Below are 21,879 nucleotides of genomic sequence, written 5' to 3' on the forward strand. Positions count from 1 at the left end.
CTGACATGCACACGCTCACAGAAGAATTCAGATTTCTCCAGGCAAACGAGAGGGGAACAGGTAACTTTGCACCTATCCATTAAGTCTTGCAGGATCTCAGAAAGTCAGGGTATACAGCCCTCCATTAGCTTCAGAATAGGCCGTGAGGTAGTGATGGTATTTCACAAAACCTCATTAAATCTTGCAAGAATGCAGGCTGTCATTACATTTAATACACAGTACAGCCAAGCCATTCCAATTCCTCCAGTGTTTCTTCTTAAATAAAATACAGGAAATTATTTCAGACAGTGTGTGTCACACAAGCTTCGAACAACCTCATCCTAATTAACTCTTTGTAAAAGAAGCCTGCTGTTCAAAGAAAAATCAGCCCTAAAGCTTATGCCAAGTTCCAAGCTTTGCAATACCTGGGGTTGCCGGGTTTTCAAGGTGTCTGCATTGTTAACTGCCCTCAGCAACTACACCCAGTTTGGTTTCAGTGTTAAAATGCAGCAGATCTGACTAGTGCCATGTACAAGAAATACACATTCTTCCTGCATTAGACACAAGACAATCACTCAATTAAACTAATGATTATTACAGAGAAAATAGTGTAAGTGCCCAAGCAAGGACTTAAATAGCTTTTGCCAAACCTACAACTTTACACAGCCCTTCCTTAGTCAGAAGTAAGTGGAGTAAAATCCAACTAATTATCAATACTTTTTTTAATAAATACACAGTTTAAATCTAAGCATGCCCATCCAGCCCTCACTCCACTCTGATCACTCAAAAAAATCTCTAGAGTACTAGTTGATATGACACATTCATACTGCAAATTGGTCTTGAAAGACATTAAAATCAGTTTCCGGGATGGTAAATGTTTTTCCCCACCATTCTGTTCCCCTGATCTAAGTTTGTAGAACTTCAATTCAAGTAGTCAGTTAAAATATTACCCTTTTACAGATTAAAAAAACCAACCAAACAAACAAAAACAATTCAAATAAAAATAAAAACAGAAATAGACCAAGTTGGTAGTTTCAAAGCTACCAAAGCTATCAAAGCTATGGTTGTGTCATCAGAGCTGCATTACTTTACCATAAAAGACAAAACGAAAGGCACAGTGTAAGCATTTCTTTTTGCTCTAAAGAAACAAGAAATTCCATCAAAGAGGAAAACTCACATCTAATCCATGGATGTACCATGTTAGAGTTGGAAATGTAGACACAATAAAAGGGAAACGTAGACGTCTGTAGGTTTTGATCACTACATTCAGAAAGAAATACACTTATTAAAGATGCTCACGAAACTTTTAAAGTTTCTCTTTCATAGATAATAAAGATGATAAAGATTTTTATAGACTTATGTTTGAACCTGTAAAACAACAAGAATTGCCAAGCACTATAAAGATAACAACACAGTAATATCCAGGCTGAACAGATACTTTCAAGGATCCTATGTATCACTTTTCCATTAGATTTCTATGAAAATGTCAAGAACATAGTGGATACAGAACAGTGACAACACCTGCCTAGACCTGGATGAAATTTTCCAGAAGAAATGCAAGAAATGAGTGCAAAAAGAGTACAAAATCTGTGCATGACATACAGCCATTTAAATTAGGACTAAAAGACTGAGGACGTTCAGAGGGTCCCAAAAGGCAAAATAAATGACAATATAACAAGCAGTGAAATTCAGCTTGGTAAATGCACCGTAGGAAAGCAATTTTTAGTCAGCCATCATGCAAAGTGTTACATCAGCCATATCAAGTGCAGGAGACCTCAGCATAAACAGACAACTCAGCTGAGACTACAGCACCTTGGAGTTTCTATCATTCCCATTAATGACATGTTAGATTGCAAATTACAGGAGGTGACTACCACGAAGACTAGTCATCATTAGTTAGAACTCTCAGAGTGGTATTAAATCTTGCATATCTTGATGTAGTCTTGAAAATCATTAACTACAAGATGATGCCTCACTTAATGGGGTGAAGCTCACACACATTTTTATGAGGTATCTGGCATTGTGTACTGACAGAGGCTAGATTAGACTGGAAGAACCATTCTGATCCAGTCTAGCAAGTTGTACATGCTTATGGTTTTGTTGCATTTTAGAGTCAAGTATAGATTTGGACGTGGTTAATTGTGAGTGAGTGCACGGTAATTCTTACTGAGTCCTTACAACGAGGAAGGGAATTCACCTGCTTGATTTCACAGATCTTGTGCACATGAAGTTACACATGACAACACTGATGTTAACAACATTGCAGCCTCCAGTTCAGAGGTTGAAATCAGCATAAGCAGAATTATTACAACTGTAGTTTTACAAAGATGCATATCAGAAAGTGTGATTAATGTGTGTCAATTGCATAAGCAAATTATGTTCACAGCCAGCAACTGCACAGGACAGTGGACTGGAATACACATTATAATAAAGGACAGCTTGTGCACACACACTTTGACTTCTTAACTAAAAGGAAGCCTTAAAAATAAGCCTGGTATCAAGTTGACTTTGTAACTGGAGAGATCAGTGAGAAGGACTTACAGGAGACGTGGATTTTGCAGGGAAAAAACAAATCCAGTCTTTTCAAAACAATGTCATAATGAATGCTGTTCCTGAAGCTCCAGCAAAGATAAATTGTTCCTGCTGAAAAACTTTCTCTTTCGGGAGTCAGAAACATGTAACAGCTACGTGGAAATCATGTGAAAGAACCACTCGAGATAAATCTACAAGACAAAGTATGTCAAAAAGTGACTGGATTTGCCCTTTATAGTTGAGACTAAAAAACTTACTCTTTCTCCAAGTCTCTGGTCTTCTTTGCTGGAGGATCTTAGGGCAACACCTTTGGAAGACCCAAATGGTAGAACTACCTTGTCATTGTATCTGAAGGACTGTTCGTTTGCCCACTTCCTGACGCAGTAGATCATCATGCAGCATTGCACTGAAGCCAAGCAATCAGTAAGAGAGGAAAACCTTTGTGCACAACTTAAATACAGTGACGCCAAGTCCATGGAAGAAATACTGCTCCAAAGTGTTAGTGTAACCACCTTTTAACCACCAAAATACAAGAAACACAAGTATTTGTATGCACACCTTAGAAACACCTATCAACATGTCTAAAAGTTCAGAGTGCCTGCATAAAGACACAGAAACTGATGGTTATGTACAGCAAAACAGACAAACCAATCTAACTTACAACAGCAATATACAGAAAATGTCTGCACGATTTTAATATCATCAGTAACACAGACAGTATCTTAGGTTTGCCTTTATGAAACACAAGTGCTGGATCAGATGTGAATGGCATTTAAACTAACAGATGAAACAGCTGACAACTGAAAGAAAACCAACATATGAGAAACCCATATTCCAGACAGAAAGAAAGGTGATGCACAAGTAGGAAATCTCAGCACTTCTGCTGAATGTTTTGACCTCTGTAGTGGTTGATTCCCGATTCTTTGATTTCCTACTCTGGGGTCCCTAATGCACAGCTCTTTGAAAAATTGTCACAGACTTTCTTCAAAGTGAAATTTAACCTCATCTGTATGTAGGAAAAGTCACCTCTTTGTGTAGGTCTGTTTAAGTGTGGCCTGAGAGATAAGAGATCCCTCACGTTCTGCACAGCAGGTCAGCAAGATAAGCTGAAGTAGAAGTGGCAACATCGCGTCCCACCCTGTATAAAGAAATTGAGCAAACAAACAACTTTGCCAGCAGATAATTTTTAAAGAAAACTGAAGGGAGCCATTGCCCACCAGAGCAGCAGGAGCTGAAGACTTTCATGGTACAGAAAAGTAGACATGGGCCAAGGTAAGCAAAAATTACTTTTGTTAATCCCGAGCATTTGCCAGTTGTCTGTCAGGAAAAAAACTGTCTCTGCTCCAAGACAATGTTCATGAAGCTTGTAGAAGAGGTGACCTTCTTACAGGGCTGGATCCAATAAAGTGGTCTAAAGGCTAAGGAAGTTCAGTTTGCATGGAGGACTACACATAAAGGGGTAGCAAACAAAAGCTGGTATCAGTGCCTAAGAGGAGTTTGAGAGAAGCAGAAAGAAGCAGCTAAGACAAACATGTGAGTTTGGAAACAAAGGCACGAGAGTTATCCTTAACATAGGGGCTGGGGGGCAGTGGGTGGTAGGAGGTAAGTCAGACTACAAAACTGAAGCAGAGAGATGACTGGTTTAGCTACTTGAGTGAGGAGGGGGTCCAGATTCCAAGCAATCTTGCAGAATGTGACAATAAGATCCATGAAAAGTCACGGGAAGGAGAGTGAGACAGACTGCATGACTCACCAGTCTACAAGACAGCCACAACAGACATCTTTGTCACGGAGAAGAAAATACGTGAGGTCAGAGCTGTCTTTGTAAAGCTTAAACTAGTGCAGGGCTACAAACTGAAACAGCTGTAAAGGGATTTTAAATCCAGACCAGAACCATTCACTGAAGACAATGCATTACAAAATTAATATGGAGAGAAACAAAGCATGCAAACCAATGAGACTCCTCCAACAAACACAGGAGGGACAACAGCAAAGGGAGAAGGTATCAATGCAGAGGACAAGGGAAGTTAGATGTAAGGAGAGAGCAGAGCAATGAAAACTGCAATGGCTTTACATAGCAGGGGAATGCTCCGTGGATTACTATTCTTTCTTTTTTTAGTTGGAACGAAGGGAGGAGCCTGGGTCAGCAAGGGTAGGTAGGTGGCAGGACATGTTATACACAGGCAGCAGTTACAGAATCACACTATTTTAGGGGTTGGAAGGGACCTCTAGAGATCATCCAGCCCAAACCCTGCCAAAGCAGGTTCCCCTTGATGAGGGGGCACAGGAACGTGTCCAGGCGGGTTTGGAAACCTCCCACCCTCTCCGGGCAGCCTGTGCCAGGGCTCCCTCACCTTCACAGGAAAGAAGTTTTTCCTCCCGTTCCAGTGGAACTCCCTGTGTTCCAGCTTGTGCCCATTTCCCCTTGTCCTATTACTGGCAATTACAGGAAAAAAAATAAAAAAAGACTGGCCCCATCCTCTCAACACCCACCATTTAGGTACTTATAAACTTTGATAAGATCCCTCTCAGTCTTCAGTTACAACCCACAGATTCAAGGATCTTAGTGATGAGTTGGGAGATGAAGAAATAAGTGAGATCAGGATGATCCCAAGGCTGAGAAAAAACAAGGGTTTATCTGCTTCTCAGTAAGAAGTCTGGAAAGATTAAGAATGCCACAATCAGAAGAAAAGTGCAAGTATATGACCACACTGCAGGCACTGAGCACCAAATTGGGTGTTGGAAATTGTGACAATTATTTTTCTCTCTTCTGGTGCTCAACAGAAACAGGTATGATGTGTAAGCAAAAGCAGCTCATTAACCACTTGACACAAGATCAACCAAGCTCAGAGTGAAGGTCATTACAGTTACTGGGCAAACAGTCTCAAAGGCAGGGGGGCATTGTCTGAGTGGAGAAACACATAACTAGCTGTTTGTGCATCCCAGGATATCGCCAAGGGCCAGACTGTGGACAGCTCACAGCTCCAAACTCATTCAGTATCTTCTCACACAGGTCTGAGCATCAAAAAATGTGACTTCAAGATCACAATGAACAACACCAACCACCACACAGAGGAAATCAGCACTGAAAGGCTTATGGTGAGGCGGGGACAGCCATTCATTATCACTGTGAGCTTCTCAGCTCCAATCCACAACTACCTGCAATGGATGAAGAGGACCTTCCTCATAGTACAGACAGGTAATGTCATCACCATACCTATCAGAGCTCTGGTCCTCCACTCACCTGATGAAGAGAGCTGGTGGCAAAAGTCATCTCCAGAGCTGGACAGAGGTGCCCATGTTTCAAGTGTGGCCAGTGGACTGTTTATCTAAGGCAGAGTTGAGTCTCTTGCTGCTGGGACTGCAGAGTTAAGACAGTTCTCTTTCCAGAAGAGACACTGGAGCACAATAACCAATGCAGGTTCACTACTCTGATTTGAAAGTACTCACAGGATCTCTCCTGGCTTTTGTTTGAGGAGTGTTCAAACTTAGCTAGCCTGCCACAGAGTGTTTTCCAGTGAGAACCCTGAGAAAGGCAGCAGCATTCAGCCACAGCTCATTTTAACATTATTTGAGCATTTGTCAGAGACATTTGTTACAAGATACAGAATCCCATGAGTAGCAGGTCTGTACCACTCTGGCTGTTCCTGGTTCCCACAAATACATGAAATACATATCCCACTTTCAAACATGGATGCCTGAGTGCAGTACTAACTTTAAGAAGATTCACTAGGCATTAAGCTGCTAAAGAGTAAAGACCCTATGGCTCCACTGGCTGAATGACAGAGGCCAGAGGGTGGTGATGGACAGCACCAAGTCTAGCTGGAGGCCTGTGGCTAGTGGGGTTCCACAGAGGTTGGTTCTGGGGTCAGTCTTATTCAACATCTTCATCAGTGGCCTGGATGAAGGGAGGGAGTGTACCCTCAGCAAGCTCCCTGATGGCACCAAACTGGGAGGACTGGCTCATTCACCACAGACACTGCTGCCATTCAGCAAGATCTAAATAGGCAGAAAGCTGCACACAGAGAAACCTCATGAGGTTCACCAAGGGCAAGCGCAGAGTCCTGCACCTGGGAAAGAACCTCATCATCAATACAAGCTGGGGGTTGACCTGCTGGAGGCAGCTCTGTGGAGAGGGACCCAGAAGTTCTGGTGGGCAGCAAATTAAACATGGGCTAGCAATGAGACCTCATGGCCAAAGAGGCCAATGGCATCCTGGGGTACATTAAGAAGAATGTGGGCAGCAGGTCAAGGGAGCTTCCCTGCCTTCTCTACTCTGCCCTGGTGAGGCTTCATCTGTAGTCCTGTGTCCAGTTCTGGGCTCCCCAGTTCACGAGAGACAGAGAACTGCTGGAGACAGTCCAGTGGAGGGCAACAGAGATGACCAGGGAACTCGAACATTTCTCTTAGGAGGAAAGGCTACAAGACCTGGAGCTGTTTAGCCTAGAGAACAGATTGAGAGGGGACCTAATCAACACTTGTAAATACCTAAAGGGTGGGTGTCAAGAGGATGGGGCCAATCTTTTTCTGTAGTGTCCAGCAACAGGACAAGGGGTAAGAGGCACAAGCTGGAACACAGGAACAGGAGGAAAATCTTATTTCCTGCAAAGGTGAGGGAGCCCTGGCCCAGGCTGCCCGGGGAGGGTGTGGAGGCTCCTTCTTGGGAGGTTCCGAAACCCACCTGGACACATTGCTGTGCCCCCTGAGCAAGGGGAACCTGCTTTAGCAGGGTTTGGACTGGATAATCTCTAGAGGTCCCCTAAAATAGGGTGATTCTGTATAGATTAAGGTCCCTGCAATCTGCATGGGATCAGGATGCATGTCTGGAATAGACACAATCAGATCTCTTTTGCTGCAGGATCACATCCCTCCAAAGCAGACGGAACCCAGACTGAATTTTCCATCTCCAGCCTGGGAGATCAGCTGCAGTGGAGTGCAGCTCTGGAAGAACAGGATCCATGCTTCTGGACCATCTCTGTGAACACGCCTGCCAATGCTCCCATTGGCCAGTACGCTCTGCTTTTACATGCCTCCAAGTCTTACTGCCTCCTGGGCAACTTCACTCTTCTCTTTAATCCCTGGTGCAAAGGTATGTGGACAGAAACAGAAAGACAGGCTGGGATCAGTCATTTCACAAAACCAGTTTCTGAGCTCTCACATACACTTCCTTAATGGAAGTTGAGGCTGACTCACCTAGTGCTCTTTGCCACTCCTACCCTGCTCCTCTCAGCACCTTAGGAAAGTAGAGGCTAATAAAAAGCTCAAGGCTACCTACCTCAGCATTTCTGCTTCGTTCATGGAGTACTCCACTGCCAGAGCCCTGTCCTCCAGCTAGGAGAAAACTGTTTGATGAAGTGTTTCCTATAAAGACTGTAACATGAGTCAGTATTATAATTGGTCTGATTAAGGCCATTGTACCTTTCTTAGGAACAGAGAAGTCAACAGCAGGAGAGTAAAAGAGGTAGCTCATGTAATAGTCTAGGTACAGAGGAACTTTTTGAACAAGGAAACAGAGATGATGATGAAATTCCTCTTTCCTGTCTGATTCAGATTCTGTGGTATTTTTCCAGGGCAGAATGCCAGGGACTGCCGAAGTCACTGGAGTGTGGTGGAGTCTGCTGATGTAGGAGAGATTTAAGTGCATTTGAGGCCTTTCTTCCTGATGATTTTTTTTCTACTATAGATGATGAGGTGTTCTTGGCTAATGAGGCCCAGCGGCAGGAGTATATTTTAAACCAAGAGGGTGTCATCTATTCGGGGACTGAAAATGCAGTCCTAGCACAACCCTGGGACTTCTGTCAGGTAAGCAAGAAGTCCAGTATGTCTGTGTCTTATATCCGCCAGTAGATGAAAAGTGCATCTCTCCTGTGTGATAGTCTTCACTTATAGAAGACTATCAGCAGAAAGGGATAAATAATCTGCAGTCACAAACCCTTGCAGAGACTCCAGAAAACAAATATTCAGGACAAATTTCCTGAAATGTGTTCTTGTTTCAGTTTGAGGAGGATATTGTTGACATCTGCTTTACACTGCTGGATGTAGGTGAACGCCGTCAACGAGACAAGGATCACACCCAGCGCAAGAACCCTGTTTACATCTGCCGCACAGTTGCTGCCATGGTAAGGAGAGCAGCCAGCAGCCCTATCCCTAGCAGAGGAAACCCAAATACAGAGTGAAAGGATAGCATCTTCTCAATCCCAGTTTGTTGTAACCACTGACCGAAGAGGAAGACTGCCCAGACCCACTCCAAACACCTCCAGCCCATCTCGAGCCCTTTCTGATATTCCTGCAGCAGACAAGTAGTGCTGCAGGAGCTTCTTTGCAGTGACAGTACACTCACTGAATAAATCTCAGGGGAGATTGCTGCACCTGATCTGCCCAGCCATAACCTTCATGCTTTGCACAAAAAATCCTTTTGGTTTTATCTGCCTTGGAAGCAGCTTCATCGAACAGGACAAGGTGTACCTACCAAGGAGAAGCCATTCCTTAACCTGTATTTCTGTCCTCCTTCCCTGCAGCTGAACTGCGATGAGTTTAGAGGAATCCTGTCAGAGAGCAGGAGTGGGCAGTACTATAATGGGACACCCCCTTCCAAGTGGCTGGGAAGCAGCTCCATTCTCCGGCAGTGGGTTGCATCGCAGTGCAAGCCTGTCCGCTACGGGCAGTGCTGGGTGTTTGCTGCAGTCATGTGTTCAGGTACAGTGGTAGTTCAAAGACTTGTTCTGAGCAAAGCCTTATTTGGTCTGCAGAACTGCTAGCATGTTCCTACATTCGTGGATTAACATAGATCCCAGTAACAATCTTTAGGTGAGAGGCAGATCCTCAATTTCCTCATCACCACTCAGTATTGCTGGTTTTGAGATAAAACACATCATTCAGCAAAAGCACCCATGACAGCTTATTTCCTGAGAGGGCAACACCTCTTGCAAAGTCCAAACAGCAATCCTGGTGCATTCCTAATAGGCCTGATAGCAAAAAAGGCTATAAATCTATCAGCAAAAGCAGCCTTAGGGCAGGATGCACAACTGATTCATAGCTCTTTCTTCTGCACAGTTCTAAGGTGCCTGGGAATTCCTACCAGGGTGGTCACAGGCTTTACATGGGCTCACAACACTATGAGCAGCCTGAGTGTGGATGAGTATTATGATGAAGACGGGATGTTGCTTATGCAAGACGAGAGTGCCCGTGTCTGGTAAGAAAACATGCAATGTCTCAGCAAAAATTTGAGAAAACAGACAATATCTGGATCCGGGAAGTGATAAAGGAAGGAAAAGAAAGAGGTAAACAGTTGCAAGAAGGTATACAGGAGACAGCTCAGCTGAGATCCTGTCTACATGATTTGTTCTTGAGAAATTGTCACAACCCAAGCTAAAGAAAGCCCTATTACTAGGGCCCACCAAGGAAGAAACTCCAGCTGGAGAAACTCCACTTGCATCCAAAACCATGGTCCCTGCTCTCCTCAACATGCACCGAGCTCTTTCAAAGAAGCATAAATTGGCTGTGGTTTGGCTAAAATTTCACTGTACTATAGGGTTCAGTCCCTTGAGCTTGTGGTGTTGTCTCTTGCAGGACCTTCCATGTTTGGAATGAATGCTGGATGGCTCGAGTGGACTTGCCACCAGAGTACAGCGGGTGGCAGGCTCTGGATGCTACATGCCAGGAAAAAAGCAAAGGTAAGACATTGGAGATAGGAGAGCAGCAGGTGGGGAGTGGACCTGGGAGCAAATAAAGCAGTTCAATATTCCTCCCTTCCCCAGCTTCCAATGGAAAGATGCAAAGGATAGGGACTGACCCTGTTAACTCTATGCATTAAATGATCATTCATCTGTTTGGCTAGGCAGCCTGTGTAGCTCTAAGAACTCTGTAATAGCACTGCTCCCTAATGTCCTCCTAAACTAGATACTTCACCACTCCCTGTTTAAGTCTAAACTAGGCATGGGTCTGGTTGGTAAAGCCACATTTTCCCTCAGGTCCATCCTTCTGTGGGCCAGCTCCTGTTCAAGCTATCAAGGAAGGGGACATAGAAGTCAATTATGATGTCTGTTACTTCTTTGCTGCCATCAATGCCAAGTGCCAGGTCTGGATACAAAAAGCAGATGACACTCTCAAGCCAGCTCTCGGTGGTAAAAAGTACACTGGCAACAACATCAGCACTAAGAGCGTGGGCAGTGAACGCTGTGAGGATATCACACACAACTACAAGTATCCTGAAGGTACGGGGTAGGCGAGTAGCTGAGCATATGCCCTGCTAGTGTTACAAATACAGAATAAAGAACCAGAGAGTAGAGCTGTACCACAGCATTAGAGTCATCCACTTATCACTACTTCCCCTTTGTGAATGGCACAAGAACACCTTACTCAACCAAAAAACAGGTCATGCCCCAAATTTTGTCCTGCTTAATTACATTAACCAGCTCTCTGAAGACCAGGCTTTTCTTCCCCAGATTTTCCTGTCTGGAAAACCCTCTTTCCTGATTTCTGTTGCTGGTATACTCTGTATGTTTGCCTCCCATTGCTCCTGTAATATACAGAGACATATTTCAGACTCCAGCTTTCTGAAGAGCACTGTTGTCCTCCCAGATATTGTCTAAATCCCTCCCTTAAAAAAGTAGCTCCCCCTTCAGAATCTATTACTGAGTACTTACTTTTCCCTAACCCAACCCTACCATCTCATCTTAGCGTCTCCTTGGCTGCAGTCCATCACAAGACGACATAGTACCGTGCCCTAGCTACAGTTGTTGTTAAAAAGGCAACTGCCTCTTTGACAGATGTTAACAACATGCTCTAAAAACTGTGATAGATCTTTCCAAGTAGACTCTTTCAGGTACCTTTAATGAATGTCCTGCCAGCAGACAGCTTCAAACTGCCTCAGCTGAAAGCATAACAAGAGATCTCTCTGTGCTCTTAGAAACAGTATCTACAGTGCTGCCAGGATAATTTAGTGCCATTCTTCTGCATTTACTCTTCACAGAAAACAGGAAAGGATCCTAAAATATATGCTCCTTTTTTTTGGAGTAGGTTCTCTGAAAGAAAAAGAAGTACTTGACAAAGCCTACAGAAACATAAAGAAACTTGAGACAACCAGCAGCAGCAGCAAAACAGAGTTTAACTCCATTCCTACTACCTTTGAAGAGCCAGTTAACCTTTTCATCCACCTCCAGTCAGAGAGTTCGCTGCTACTGGGACAAGATGTTCTTCTTTCCATTGAAATCTTTAACCACAGTGGTGCACAAAAGGCTACTCACCTGGTACTTGGGGCCCAGTCTCTACATTATAATGGTGTGCCTGCTACACAGCTTTGGAAGGAAGAATTTCATTTTATCCTCAAAAGCAATGAAGGTAAGGACTTTACTGTGTGCATGGCTAGAAAAGTATATCTAGTCCTTGAACTTCAGGAAGAACACAGTCCTAAGTTTACAAAGCTTATGGCTGAATAGTTGATTGTAGGTCACTGAAACAAAACACTATGGCAATATCACCTTAGAGATTTTGAATCTGCAAATCCAGTTGAGATCACTTAAGTTTTTAAATGCTGTGGCTTTTAGTACAATGTTGGGCACTAAATGCTCCAAGGTGCCATGCAGGCTAAGACCAGACTGTACTTACCTGCATTGTCATCTATATTTCACCACTCTGTGTTCCAGCTAACAACCTGCAGGTCTCTGTGCCTTCCTCACGGTATAGAAAAGTGCTGGGAGAGCATCGTCTGCTTCGTCTGACTGCTGTGCTGAGAGATGAGGACTCCTTCTACACATACTTTGCACAGGAAGAGATTAGCATTTCTGATCCCCCTCTCACTATTGAGGTTAGTTTGTTCTGTCATTCTGTTACTGCAGTAGTGAGAAAACAGGTTTCATAGTCAAGAGCAGCAAAAAAAATTCTGCTGGCTTGAGTGGCTCTCCTCATGCTGTCCTCTTTCAAAGCACGAAAACATCAGTTTGGGAAAGGCTAAGTTGTGCCACACTGCTGTATACAGTACTCTCACTTTTACCTTGTCAGTGTGTGAGCATAAGGAAATCCCAGTGGCTCGCTACACACTTATCAGGCTGGAAATTAGAGGCTGCAGAAGAAAATTACAGCAGAAAACCGTAGTTGAGAAGAAAGTAAACTGGACTTTGCCTCTTCTGAAAACGGGCAGCTCAGGCTGAGACCTCTGGCACAAAAAAAAATCATTTATCTCCCTTTAATCATAAAAGAATCTCTCCTCTCAGCTGTGGCTCATTTCCTTCTTTCAATAGCTTCCAGAGAACATGGTGCAGTATCAGCCAAGCACAGCAAACATCAGCCTCCTGAACCCTCTCACTGAACCCTTGGAGAAATGTGTGATTGTGGTTTTCGGGCGAGGGCTCATTTACAGACAAAGGAAGTACAGGTAAGTACAAACTGACTGATCTAAGAACTGTAAATGGAAAAAGCAATGTAATACAACCTAGAGAAACCCTAGCACAGGAAAAGCTGTCCCCAAAAATAGGTGGGCAACACCGTGGCATCCAGAGAATGCTATAGTGTGAAAGTCACAGACATCCATCCTTTATTTACAGATAATACAAAATATTTTCACACTGAAAAGGAGAAAAGCCAGACAACAGAACTTAGAACAGATAAGTAATGCCTAAGTTGAAGCGAATATGACATTTGTGAAAGCTTCAACCTCAAAAGTCTAAGCAAGAAAAGCCCTCTGCCAACAAAAAGAGTTACAAGGAAGTACCACAAGGCTTAGGCAGAAATACATATTAAATAAGACAACAGTTACAGGTCACTGAAAAGTTATGAAGTTTCTGAAAGTATTTGCTGTTGATAAATCCATCACTGCTTTTTAGCTAGCCACTTGAACATCCATAGTGAGGTCTAACTATACTTTGTGAAATCTTTCCACCCATTACCCACCATCAGCAATAAAGACAGTCTGACTACAATTTGAAACAGTGTCTTCCTCCCCTCTACTGAAGAATCTGGAAAACCCAACTTAGCCAAGAATGATCCAAAGAGATACACTCTCCTTCATATGAAAAAAACACCCTACATTTCTCTGAAGCTGCATTAGGACAGAGACACCTTCAAGGCCCCCATGGGGAGTTCAACCCGCCTGTCATATCCCCCTCCACAACTACTGCCAGATCACGGTTCCATTGCAGTAGTTTAGATAACTGCTAGCCTCCTATTTTTTTTTTCTTTCTTTGTTTTTGGCACCCCACTCCTGTCTGGCAAATGCATCTCTAGGGCCCTGGGAACTAGAAATACAAAGACCTGTGCTTCCTGCATAATCCCTTCTCATCTTTCAGGGTGGGCTCTGTGCAACCTAAAAGCATTCAGCAGCTGCAGATCCCATTCACTCCCACTCAAGCAGGGTCCAGACGACTCACTGCTCATCTTGCCTGTCTTCAACTCCAGAACCTGAAGAGCTACAAAACTATCGACGTTGCAGCTGCGTGATGACCAACTCAGAACAACTCCTGCTCTCCTGTTAACAGCAGAGTGGTCATGATCTGTGTCTTGATCTTAGGCAAACATAGATGTTAACAGTTTAATTAAAGTTATATTTAAAACCATGTCTCATTTGGATTATTTGTACAAACTCAGGTCTCCCCAGTCTGCTACTCTGCCACTATGTAGCGTAATGTAGTCAACAGTATTTTCTACTGCTTTCTGACAAAACAAGAAAAGAGAAAGATAGTTCACTCTTCTCTAAGGTTAGATGGGAAATACCAGCAGTGTTGCATATTTTTAATGGTTCACTGGGCTGCTTGCAAAAGAAGCGAGACTCATTCCTTAAGTATATATCCTCTGCCACCTGCAAACAGATAAAGCCACTCATGCAAATCTATTCATATTTTATTGGTCATTTAACTCCACGGTAGTTGTAATGCCTGAAGAATGGGGCACATTGACAGCACTGGGATGCAGCACCACACCATCCCAGGATCCAAGCAAAATGACACTTTCTGCAATGGCAAAGGGCAATTTCCTGGAATGGTTTTACTGAGTGGCAGCAGTTCTCTCCTAAAAACATTGTTCTTATCGTTCTCCCAATAGCTGGAGAACAATGACATTCACTGGAAAAACATATGCCAGAGCCAGCGGCAGCAACACACGTAGACATGGAAGAGCTAAAGTTGACCCTGTGTGAAGTTCTTGATTTTGTTCATGTTGTGATCTACTGCACCAGTTAGAAACTGCACCCAGCTTTCCTCTGATGGTAGACATACATGGCTTGTCCTGCAAAAGTGGAGGAAATTCATTAGGAAAGCCTCCTGGGTGTCTGATACCTATGCATCCAGACAATATGTGGATGTTGTGAAGTGCTGAATTACCACAGCATTAAAATAGGACTGCTCTGTCTCCACAGTGCTTTGAGCAAGAATCCACATCTGTAATTTCAAACCTTAACACATACATGTGTGTCTTTTATCCCTAGCATCCTTTTCTTACTCCCATCTGTCTGTGACTGGGTATAATCACAACTGTTCCAAAATGTCCACATTCACCATCTAGAAATGAGTCATATTTGACAGAAGGCAGAAAGATATCAACCTTCATAGTAGGGAACACACATTTATAAAACTGTAACTCATACTCACTTTGTAATCTCTAAGACTTTCTTTAATACTGAGGCCAACTTAGCAGCCTAGGAGAAACAAAAGGGAAATAAAGTGAGCCAAACAAGGAAAAAAGGGGCTCATCAGTACTGGAAAAGAAAGGGGGATGCAGGAATGCCCAACGCAGCCGATAATGAGTAAACCCTACACAGATCCTGATGCAGAAGGAGTTGTCTCTCACTGCATGCTGTGAGTGTCTCCCAACCTACTGCTGGCTGGGAGAGGTGAAAAAGACAGGCTAATTTTGAAGTATATGTTAAAAATGCTTTTTTCTTAAAAGAGATAAGTCTATTATAAGTTGGTAACAGATGTTTAGGCATGAAGTTACAAGTGACTGACTGTAGTCCAATTTGATATTAAGTAATATTCCCCTGTATACCCAAAAAAATCATGCAAAAGCATAAAACCAGAATTAGGAATAAAAAAATCACAGATGTGAGAATATGAATACTAAACTTATGACACAAGTGATCCATGGAAGTCATCTAGTGCAACCTCGTGCTCAAAGTACGGCTTGCCTCAGTTTAGTGAGGGTGCACTGAGCCTTGCCCAGCCAAGTTTTGAGTATCGCCAAAACTGGAGATTCCACTCCTCCTTTGAGCAGCTTACTTCAGTGCTTAACCATGCTCACTGTGAGATTTACTTTAGATAACTTTCTCTGAGAAAATCTACATTACCCATAAGAAAGTAGACACACAGTACACTAGCAGCCTTAAATGTCACTTTTCTGAGGTACTGTCATTGGACAACTCTATGGACTATAGATCAGAGACAAAGCTCAAGGGGCCAAGCTTTTCCCTGAAGAAGTAAAGATGACAAATGCCCTTCCACCTGAAGGAAGGTAAGTGTTCAAGAACAAAGGGGGGCTCTTCATCCCTAAGAACTTTTTACTGAGACAGTCACTAGCACCCATCTCTCCCTGATAGTCATATAATCCCTCCGATTCCTTCCCCTTCTCCACAGCCAATTGAGCAGATGTATGCAGGCTGCAGATACTTACATTGAGTCTCACAGCCAACTGGTTCACAGGTGGATACATGCTCAGTGCCATCTCATCAACACTAGAACAGAAGAGGGGAGCAATGGAAGAAAGGTCCTGATAGCACAACTGACAGTCCCTGGTCAAGGCCTACACCTACCCTGAATATACATCAGGAACAGCAGTGCATGACACGGAGATGTCAGTCCTACCCATGGAATGCTTCCCACTGACTTCTCAGACATCTGTGTGCCACTCTCACCTTGGAGCGTGACATGGCCACAGCTCCACCTCAAGCTGCCACATATGTTCCTCTCCTACCTTGCACAACCCTTAACAGTAATTGTCTTCCCATCGCATCTGCTTCTACCACTTGCGCTCAGCTCCAGTACCATAAAGGTTTTCCTAATCCGTTCTGTAGACCTCAAGAAAGACCAGTACTGCTCTGGAGCAAAAAGCAACATAAGGAGAGACCTGCTTACCTTGGACTGATCTCATTAGCAATGTCTGCAAGATCATCCAGTTGAGCGATCTGCTCCAAAGAATCAGCTTTACCATATGCCTTCACTACACCCAAGACCTTCTTCAGACAAGCTTTAGAAGCCTTCATTAATCCCATGCAAGAGCTAAGCAGCTTCCGGTCAGCTTCTGACCAATATGTATCTCTGTTGCCCCGAAATCCCAGCTCTTCATCTTCCATGATGTCACTGTAGGGGTCTTGCCCTTCCATCAGAGCCTGAGAACATAGATGCACTGAAAATCTAGAACCTAACACCAATTCCAGCAATATCCAGAAAGAAAAGGAAAATATAAACTAGAAATCATACAAACAATTTATAGAGGAATTTCTCGCCAACCAGAATGTCACTTGTCAGAGTCCATTAAACCCAGCAGGACTGGATTAAGTAAAATGGATCTCCAACTCCAACTCAACAGAGCAAACAGCAAGAAACTGGCAGATTCTTACATCAGTCTAAACCACACTCCCACCCCCATCCCTGCAATTCAGAACATGGCTCTATGGAAACCTTACATAAAGTAAACCAGGCTTGAGTTTAAAAACTCATTAAGATCCAAGCATGATACAAGATTCGAGCTCACATAATATTGTATCTCAATCCCTGTGTTCCATCACTGAACCATCAATGTAATCCAACACTGCAAGTTCCTCAAAGGCTTTAGGACTTCCTTACATGTTCCATCTCCTTCACAGCATCCTTGACCACACCTAGACATACAGTCAGAGCTGACACAACTGCTGCCTGGTTATCTGCAAAAGCAAAAGAAAGAAAATGGTGGCACTGCACTGAACCAAATCAGCTAGCAACAAAGGCTATCTAGGCTCACAACCATTAGATCTTGGGATTATAGGATGAAACTGTTTGCAAATATCAGAGCAGCACTTTTGCCATGCAAAGAATCTCTCTTGGCTTTCAAGTTTATACATTTCAAAAACAGTCTGCAGAATGTGTTATTCTTCGTTGTACTAACTAGAATTTGCAAGGGCCATTGATATATCAAGGCAACACATCCTATTTCTGTGGTGATGCATATACAATACTTGCCTCGTGGCAGGTTGTACACTTGCTCACACGCCTCCCACACACCACCAGTCGATATAAGCTGTTCTTGAGACAAGCTGAAACAAAACAACGCCCCCAAAAAAATTAGATTCAATAACATCTGTTTCTGCTAGACTGTTCTATTTTCTGCACCAAAACCAATGCACATTTGCAGAATCTCACCTGGAAAGCTGTTAGCAACCAGCTTGTCCCTAGTATCTCAAGTCTGTGTAAAGCAAGAAGTGCTGGCTCCTACTAAGTTTAATTATCCTTTGGAACAAGAAACATAGGCATCTTACAAAGGCCTCTCCAGGTGTTTAGGCATATTACTTATCTTTGAGAACCTATGCAAATAAGAAGCCTGTATTAGAGATTAGCCTCTGCCTAAGGGCAATGGTGAGTCAGCTGTAAAGACAGAAAGTGGTTCACAGTGGTCCACTAACTAGCTTTATGTCATGCCATCATTGCATGTGACAGTTCACTCCAAGGTCAAAAATGGCCAAACAGTACCAATGCCATCTACCTTCATGGGAATCCTGCTCCCACCATCTTTCCTTGCCACAAACAGGATGACAATCTATTTTCCATGTAGGCCTGGAATGTACCTGGCTCCATCACTAGGACAAGAAAGCACTATCAGGGTCTTGAGTGTATTCCTGAGTTGAGTCAGTTGATGGACAAATACAAGGTCAGCTCCTTTGTTGGCAAGAGGTATTGTGAAGAACGTTAGAGGTGAGGGCAAGCCCTTCCTTACCCTAATGTCCTGTTTTCAGCTGGGACAGAGACTAATTTTCTTCCTAGTAGCTACTACAGGACTATGTTTTGGTTTATACTGAAAAGATTGTTGATAACATAGGGATGAGGTAGTTGCTGAGCAGTGCTTGCATAGCATCTAGGCCTAACAGAAGCTGGGAGGAAGCACAGCTAGGACAGCCGACTTGAACTAGACAAAGGGATATTCCCTATCATAGAAAGTAACATCTAGTATCTTAACCGGGGGCAGCTGGCCAGAAGTGGTGGACTGTTGCTCAAGCATCAGTCAGTGTGTGGAGAGAGAAATTGCATTGTGTATCACCCACACCTTTTGGGGGTTTTTATCGGGTTCTATTTTTTTCTCTCTGTTCTATTTCTTCATCTTCATCATTATATTATTATGTTGCTATTATTATTGTATTTAAATCTATGATCATTGTATTTTACTTAATTTTAGATATGAAACTATTCTTATGTCCACCTGTACGCCTTTTTCTTTCTCCAAATCTCCTCCCCATCTCAGTGGGGGGGGTGAGCAAGCAGCCGAGTAGTACTTAGTTGCTGGGTGGGGTTAAATCACAAGACCTAAGAGAAGCTTTTACCCTGAGGTTCTCTCACTGGGACCTGTTTGTGCTACATCACAGCTGTGTAACAGTTACATCTGTATTCAATCTCTTATTCCTTTCATTCTGACCTGGATCCTGACCCACTGATTTGATCTCACACACCTCATTGTAATGGACATGCTGGGTGATCATTGGATAGTGTCTGATGCTGGTTACTCTCTCTGGACCTGACTCTGATCCTGACTTGGTGGCCTGACTTTCCAGATTGACCTTATCCCTATGGGCTTGTCTGATGAGCTGGACTCTCAACTGAACCTCACTACCCTCACCAGCTATGCTCTGCTGACTCAAATACTGGTGGACAGGGCCTTTGCTCATGAGGCCACTGTCTCTTCCTGCTTCATAACTTTGCTCTGCTTCTGCCTCCTCCCTTCATTTAGGAAGCCGTCTGCACTTGCTGCTTCCCAACAAACACACTTGTAACCGTTTCTTCCCTTTTTTCTGGAAAATTACTACCTTTCCAATGGAGAACTGAGAATTGTTTCTGTGAGTTGTATCATTCCTTCCACCACGTCAGTGGTTGCATCTCGTACCATCTTCCGAAGAGTAGTACCTGGTTGAGATTGAGAAAGAGCAAGGAAATTGTCACAATGTCACAATGTACCAACAGAAAGCAGCTGCTGAAAATGAACATACAGACTGCTCTGTTCATGTGGATACACAGCGTAACTCAAGTTAGAGGTATGTTGAAGGAAGCAATGTGTTTTCCACTTCCAAAAGGACTCTGGACAAGGACCTCAATACTTTACAATATGAAGCTCAAATAACTACACAACTTCCTAAAATATCACCCTTTCAAAGATGGAAATCTGTGACAGTAGATAGGTAAGTGGTTCACTCATAAATGTGCTGCAAGTCTACAGAATAGCAGATAATAGGATTACCTGCTCATGATAATTTGCTTTCCTGCACATGCTAGATCTCACACCAGGCTCTGAAATACTGGGTTTCTTTAAATAGTGGTGAAAGAACCACCACCCTACGTAGTGATGGCTGTCCTGCTGTCACTATCTCACCTTGGCCCTTGGGGAGCCAGTAGTACACTGTGGCAACTGCAAGAATGGCATTTTGGACATCTTCACTCAGCTTCTGGCAATCCTGAAAACGAAGAGGCAAAAGGATTAACTGTGAGCGGCACATGGCTGTGTCACTTATAAAGTGTGCTGAGGGACGTGGTGTGGTTGAGTGACGGGATGGGTAGTGTGAGGTTAGTGGATGGACTTGATGATCTTAAAGGTCTTTTCCAACCATAACAATTCTATGACTCTAAATAAACAAGTCCATGCATTTTCTCTTTACTTCTATGATTCTAAGTCTCACAAGCAATCACTTACATTCAGATTGCTTTGAGAAAAGGGAAGCGCAACAGCTACCTCGCTTGAGAAACAAATACAGTGCAAGAAGAAGATAAAGAAGTTCTATACATCACAAGCTGTCTCATGATTTGGTAACAAAACATGCTCTGGTGTAGTGGTCACGCATCAGAGAGGAGGAAGTAGCTTACATAATTATTCTGAACTTGAGGTCTTTTTTTGTTTTTAATCTCCTCCAAACACAGGTGTGCCAAACTTGTCCCAACTAACAGCAAAGACATTGCACATTCTTTCTCAGTCTATACTGTCTAATACCCCGTCTCTATCAGCAACAAATGTAGATCTTACAGAAAAGAATATAAGAATACTTCTATTTGGTATTTCTGCCTAACTTACAGAAATTAGTTCTCTGGGCAATTTCTGATTTGGATTAATACACTCTACAATGCATAGCTCATAGAATCATGCCAACATACGTTGTTTGTGCTGAACCAAATGACTTTTAGTCAAGTAAACCAAGAAATATCTGAAACTTGTCACACACACTGCAATTTCACAGTCTGTAGGCAGTTTCACTCACCTCTGCAGAAATCTGTGGAGCCCTTGAGAACGCCAGACTCAGCTTTGTAGCTTCCTGTGATGTTACTTTGAATGTCTGACCTATAAAAGGAATCAATGGGAGCAAAAGAATAGAAAGAGTAGCTAGATGAGCAACATCTCTGATGCTACTTTGCCCTACTGCTTATCACTGTTGTTTTCTTCTAAGCATTACAAAGACACCAAATAAATCCTAGTACAAAAGAAGGGCAATTCCTCGGTGCATTTGCCCCGTGAATGTCATGTCTGCTTTTTTCCTAGCTTTTTTACTTAGCTGGTAGCAACGTCCACAACCCCACTTTGCGTTCTGGTCCATGACACAACGATGTGCTGTGAGGCTTTAAAAAAGACCAAAGCCTTTACAAGCCTAGCCGCGACAGCTGATCGATCCCGGTCACTGCTTCGCCAGTGCCAACAGCCTGGAGCGAAGGACAAGCGCAGAAACCCCGGCTGGACACCTGACGAGAACCTCGCTTGCGAGTCTGAGCCCTGCCACGCACCGGCGCCACGGCCACCCGCCTGCAACACAGCCCAGCCCTGCCCGGCCCGGCCCGGCCCACGTCCTGCTCCCCCGTCGCTCGGCCCCGCCCGTACCTAGCGCGTCCCAGAAGCGCGGCAGCTCGAACGGCTCGCGGCCCTCGCCCGGTTCACCCTCTGTAAAGGCGGAGAGAGACCTCAGCCGGCGGACAGGCGGGCCCGGCTCGGCCCAGCCCCCGCCCAGCCCCGGCTCCCACCTCGGACCCGCGCCAGCACGGCGTGCAGCGCGCCGCGCAGCTCCCGCAGCGGCTCCCGCCCCTCCATGGCCGCGGCGCCTGCTGCCGGCGCGACGCTCCCTCGCGGCTGCGCGGCGGCCCAGCGGGCGCCACATCCGCTTCCGGGCGCCACATCCGCTTCCGGGAGCCACATCCGCTTCCGGGAGCAGCCGCCCGGGGCTGTGCCCGA

At 44.1% G+C, this 21,879-nt stretch overlaps 2 protein-coding genes and 1 long non-coding RNA gene across 5 annotated transcripts in view; 1 reads left to right on the plus strand and 2 right to left on the minus strand.

Annotated features, from left to right (window-relative positions):
- The window catches only part of LOC133626936 (uncharacterized), a 71,116-nt gene extending 66,893 nt beyond the window's left edge, over positions 1-4,223 (minus strand). For both annotated transcript variants that reach the window (XR_009819847.1, XR_009819845.1), the window contains exon 1: positions 2,769-4,223. This is a non-coding gene — a long non-coding RNA (uncharacterized LOC133626936). The remainder of the gene's footprint in view (positions 1-2,768) is intronic.
- LOC104560711 (protein 4.2) lies at positions 3,642-14,060 on the plus strand. The gene is made up of 13 exons (XM_010206130.2): positions 3,642-3,783; positions 5,525-5,710; positions 7,370-7,600; positions 8,195-8,313; positions 8,508-8,630; positions 9,030-9,207; positions 9,565-9,703; positions 10,081-10,184; positions 10,482-10,724; positions 11,530-11,850; positions 12,156-12,316; positions 12,750-12,883; positions 13,794-14,060. Exons 1-13 carry the CDS (start codon positions 3,774-3,776, stop codon positions 13,942-13,944), a joined length of 2,100 nt encoding a protein of 699 aa, XP_010204432.2. The 5' UTR covers positions 3,642-3,773; the 3' UTR covers positions 13,945-14,060.
- Positions 14,061-14,325: 265 nt separating this feature from the next.
- On the minus strand, positions 14,326-21,775 carry CCNDBP1 (cyclin D1 binding protein 1). 2 transcript variants are annotated; one of them, XM_062009190.1, is made up of 11 exons: positions 21,672-21,775; positions 21,532-21,591; positions 20,921-21,000; positions 20,044-20,125; positions 19,484-19,580; positions 17,652-17,725; positions 17,280-17,356; positions 16,569-16,822; positions 16,108-16,168; positions 15,090-15,136; positions 14,529-14,727 (listed from the first exon to the last, which is right to left on the minus strand). In XM_062009190.1, exons 1-11 carry the CDS (start codon positions 21,736-21,738, stop codon positions 14,619-14,621), a joined length of 1,008 nt encoding a protein of 335 aa, XP_061865174.1. In that variant the 5' UTR covers positions 21,739-21,775; the 3' UTR covers positions 14,529-14,618. The 2 variants fall into 2 exon arrangements, with proteins under 2 accessions (XP_061865173.1, XP_061865174.1); XM_062009189.1 differs by lacking the exon at positions 15,090-15,136 and having other exon boundaries at positions 14,326-14,727.
- Between the last annotated feature and the right edge of the window lie 104 nt (positions 21,776-21,879).

The sequence above is a fragment of the Colius striatus genome, chromosome 16 (genome assembly GCF_028858725.1).
Source record: "Colius striatus isolate bColStr4 chromosome 16, bColStr4.1.hap1, whole genome shotgun sequence".
Lineage (NCBI taxonomy): Eukaryota > Metazoa > Chordata > Aves > Coliiformes > Coliidae > Colius > Colius striatus.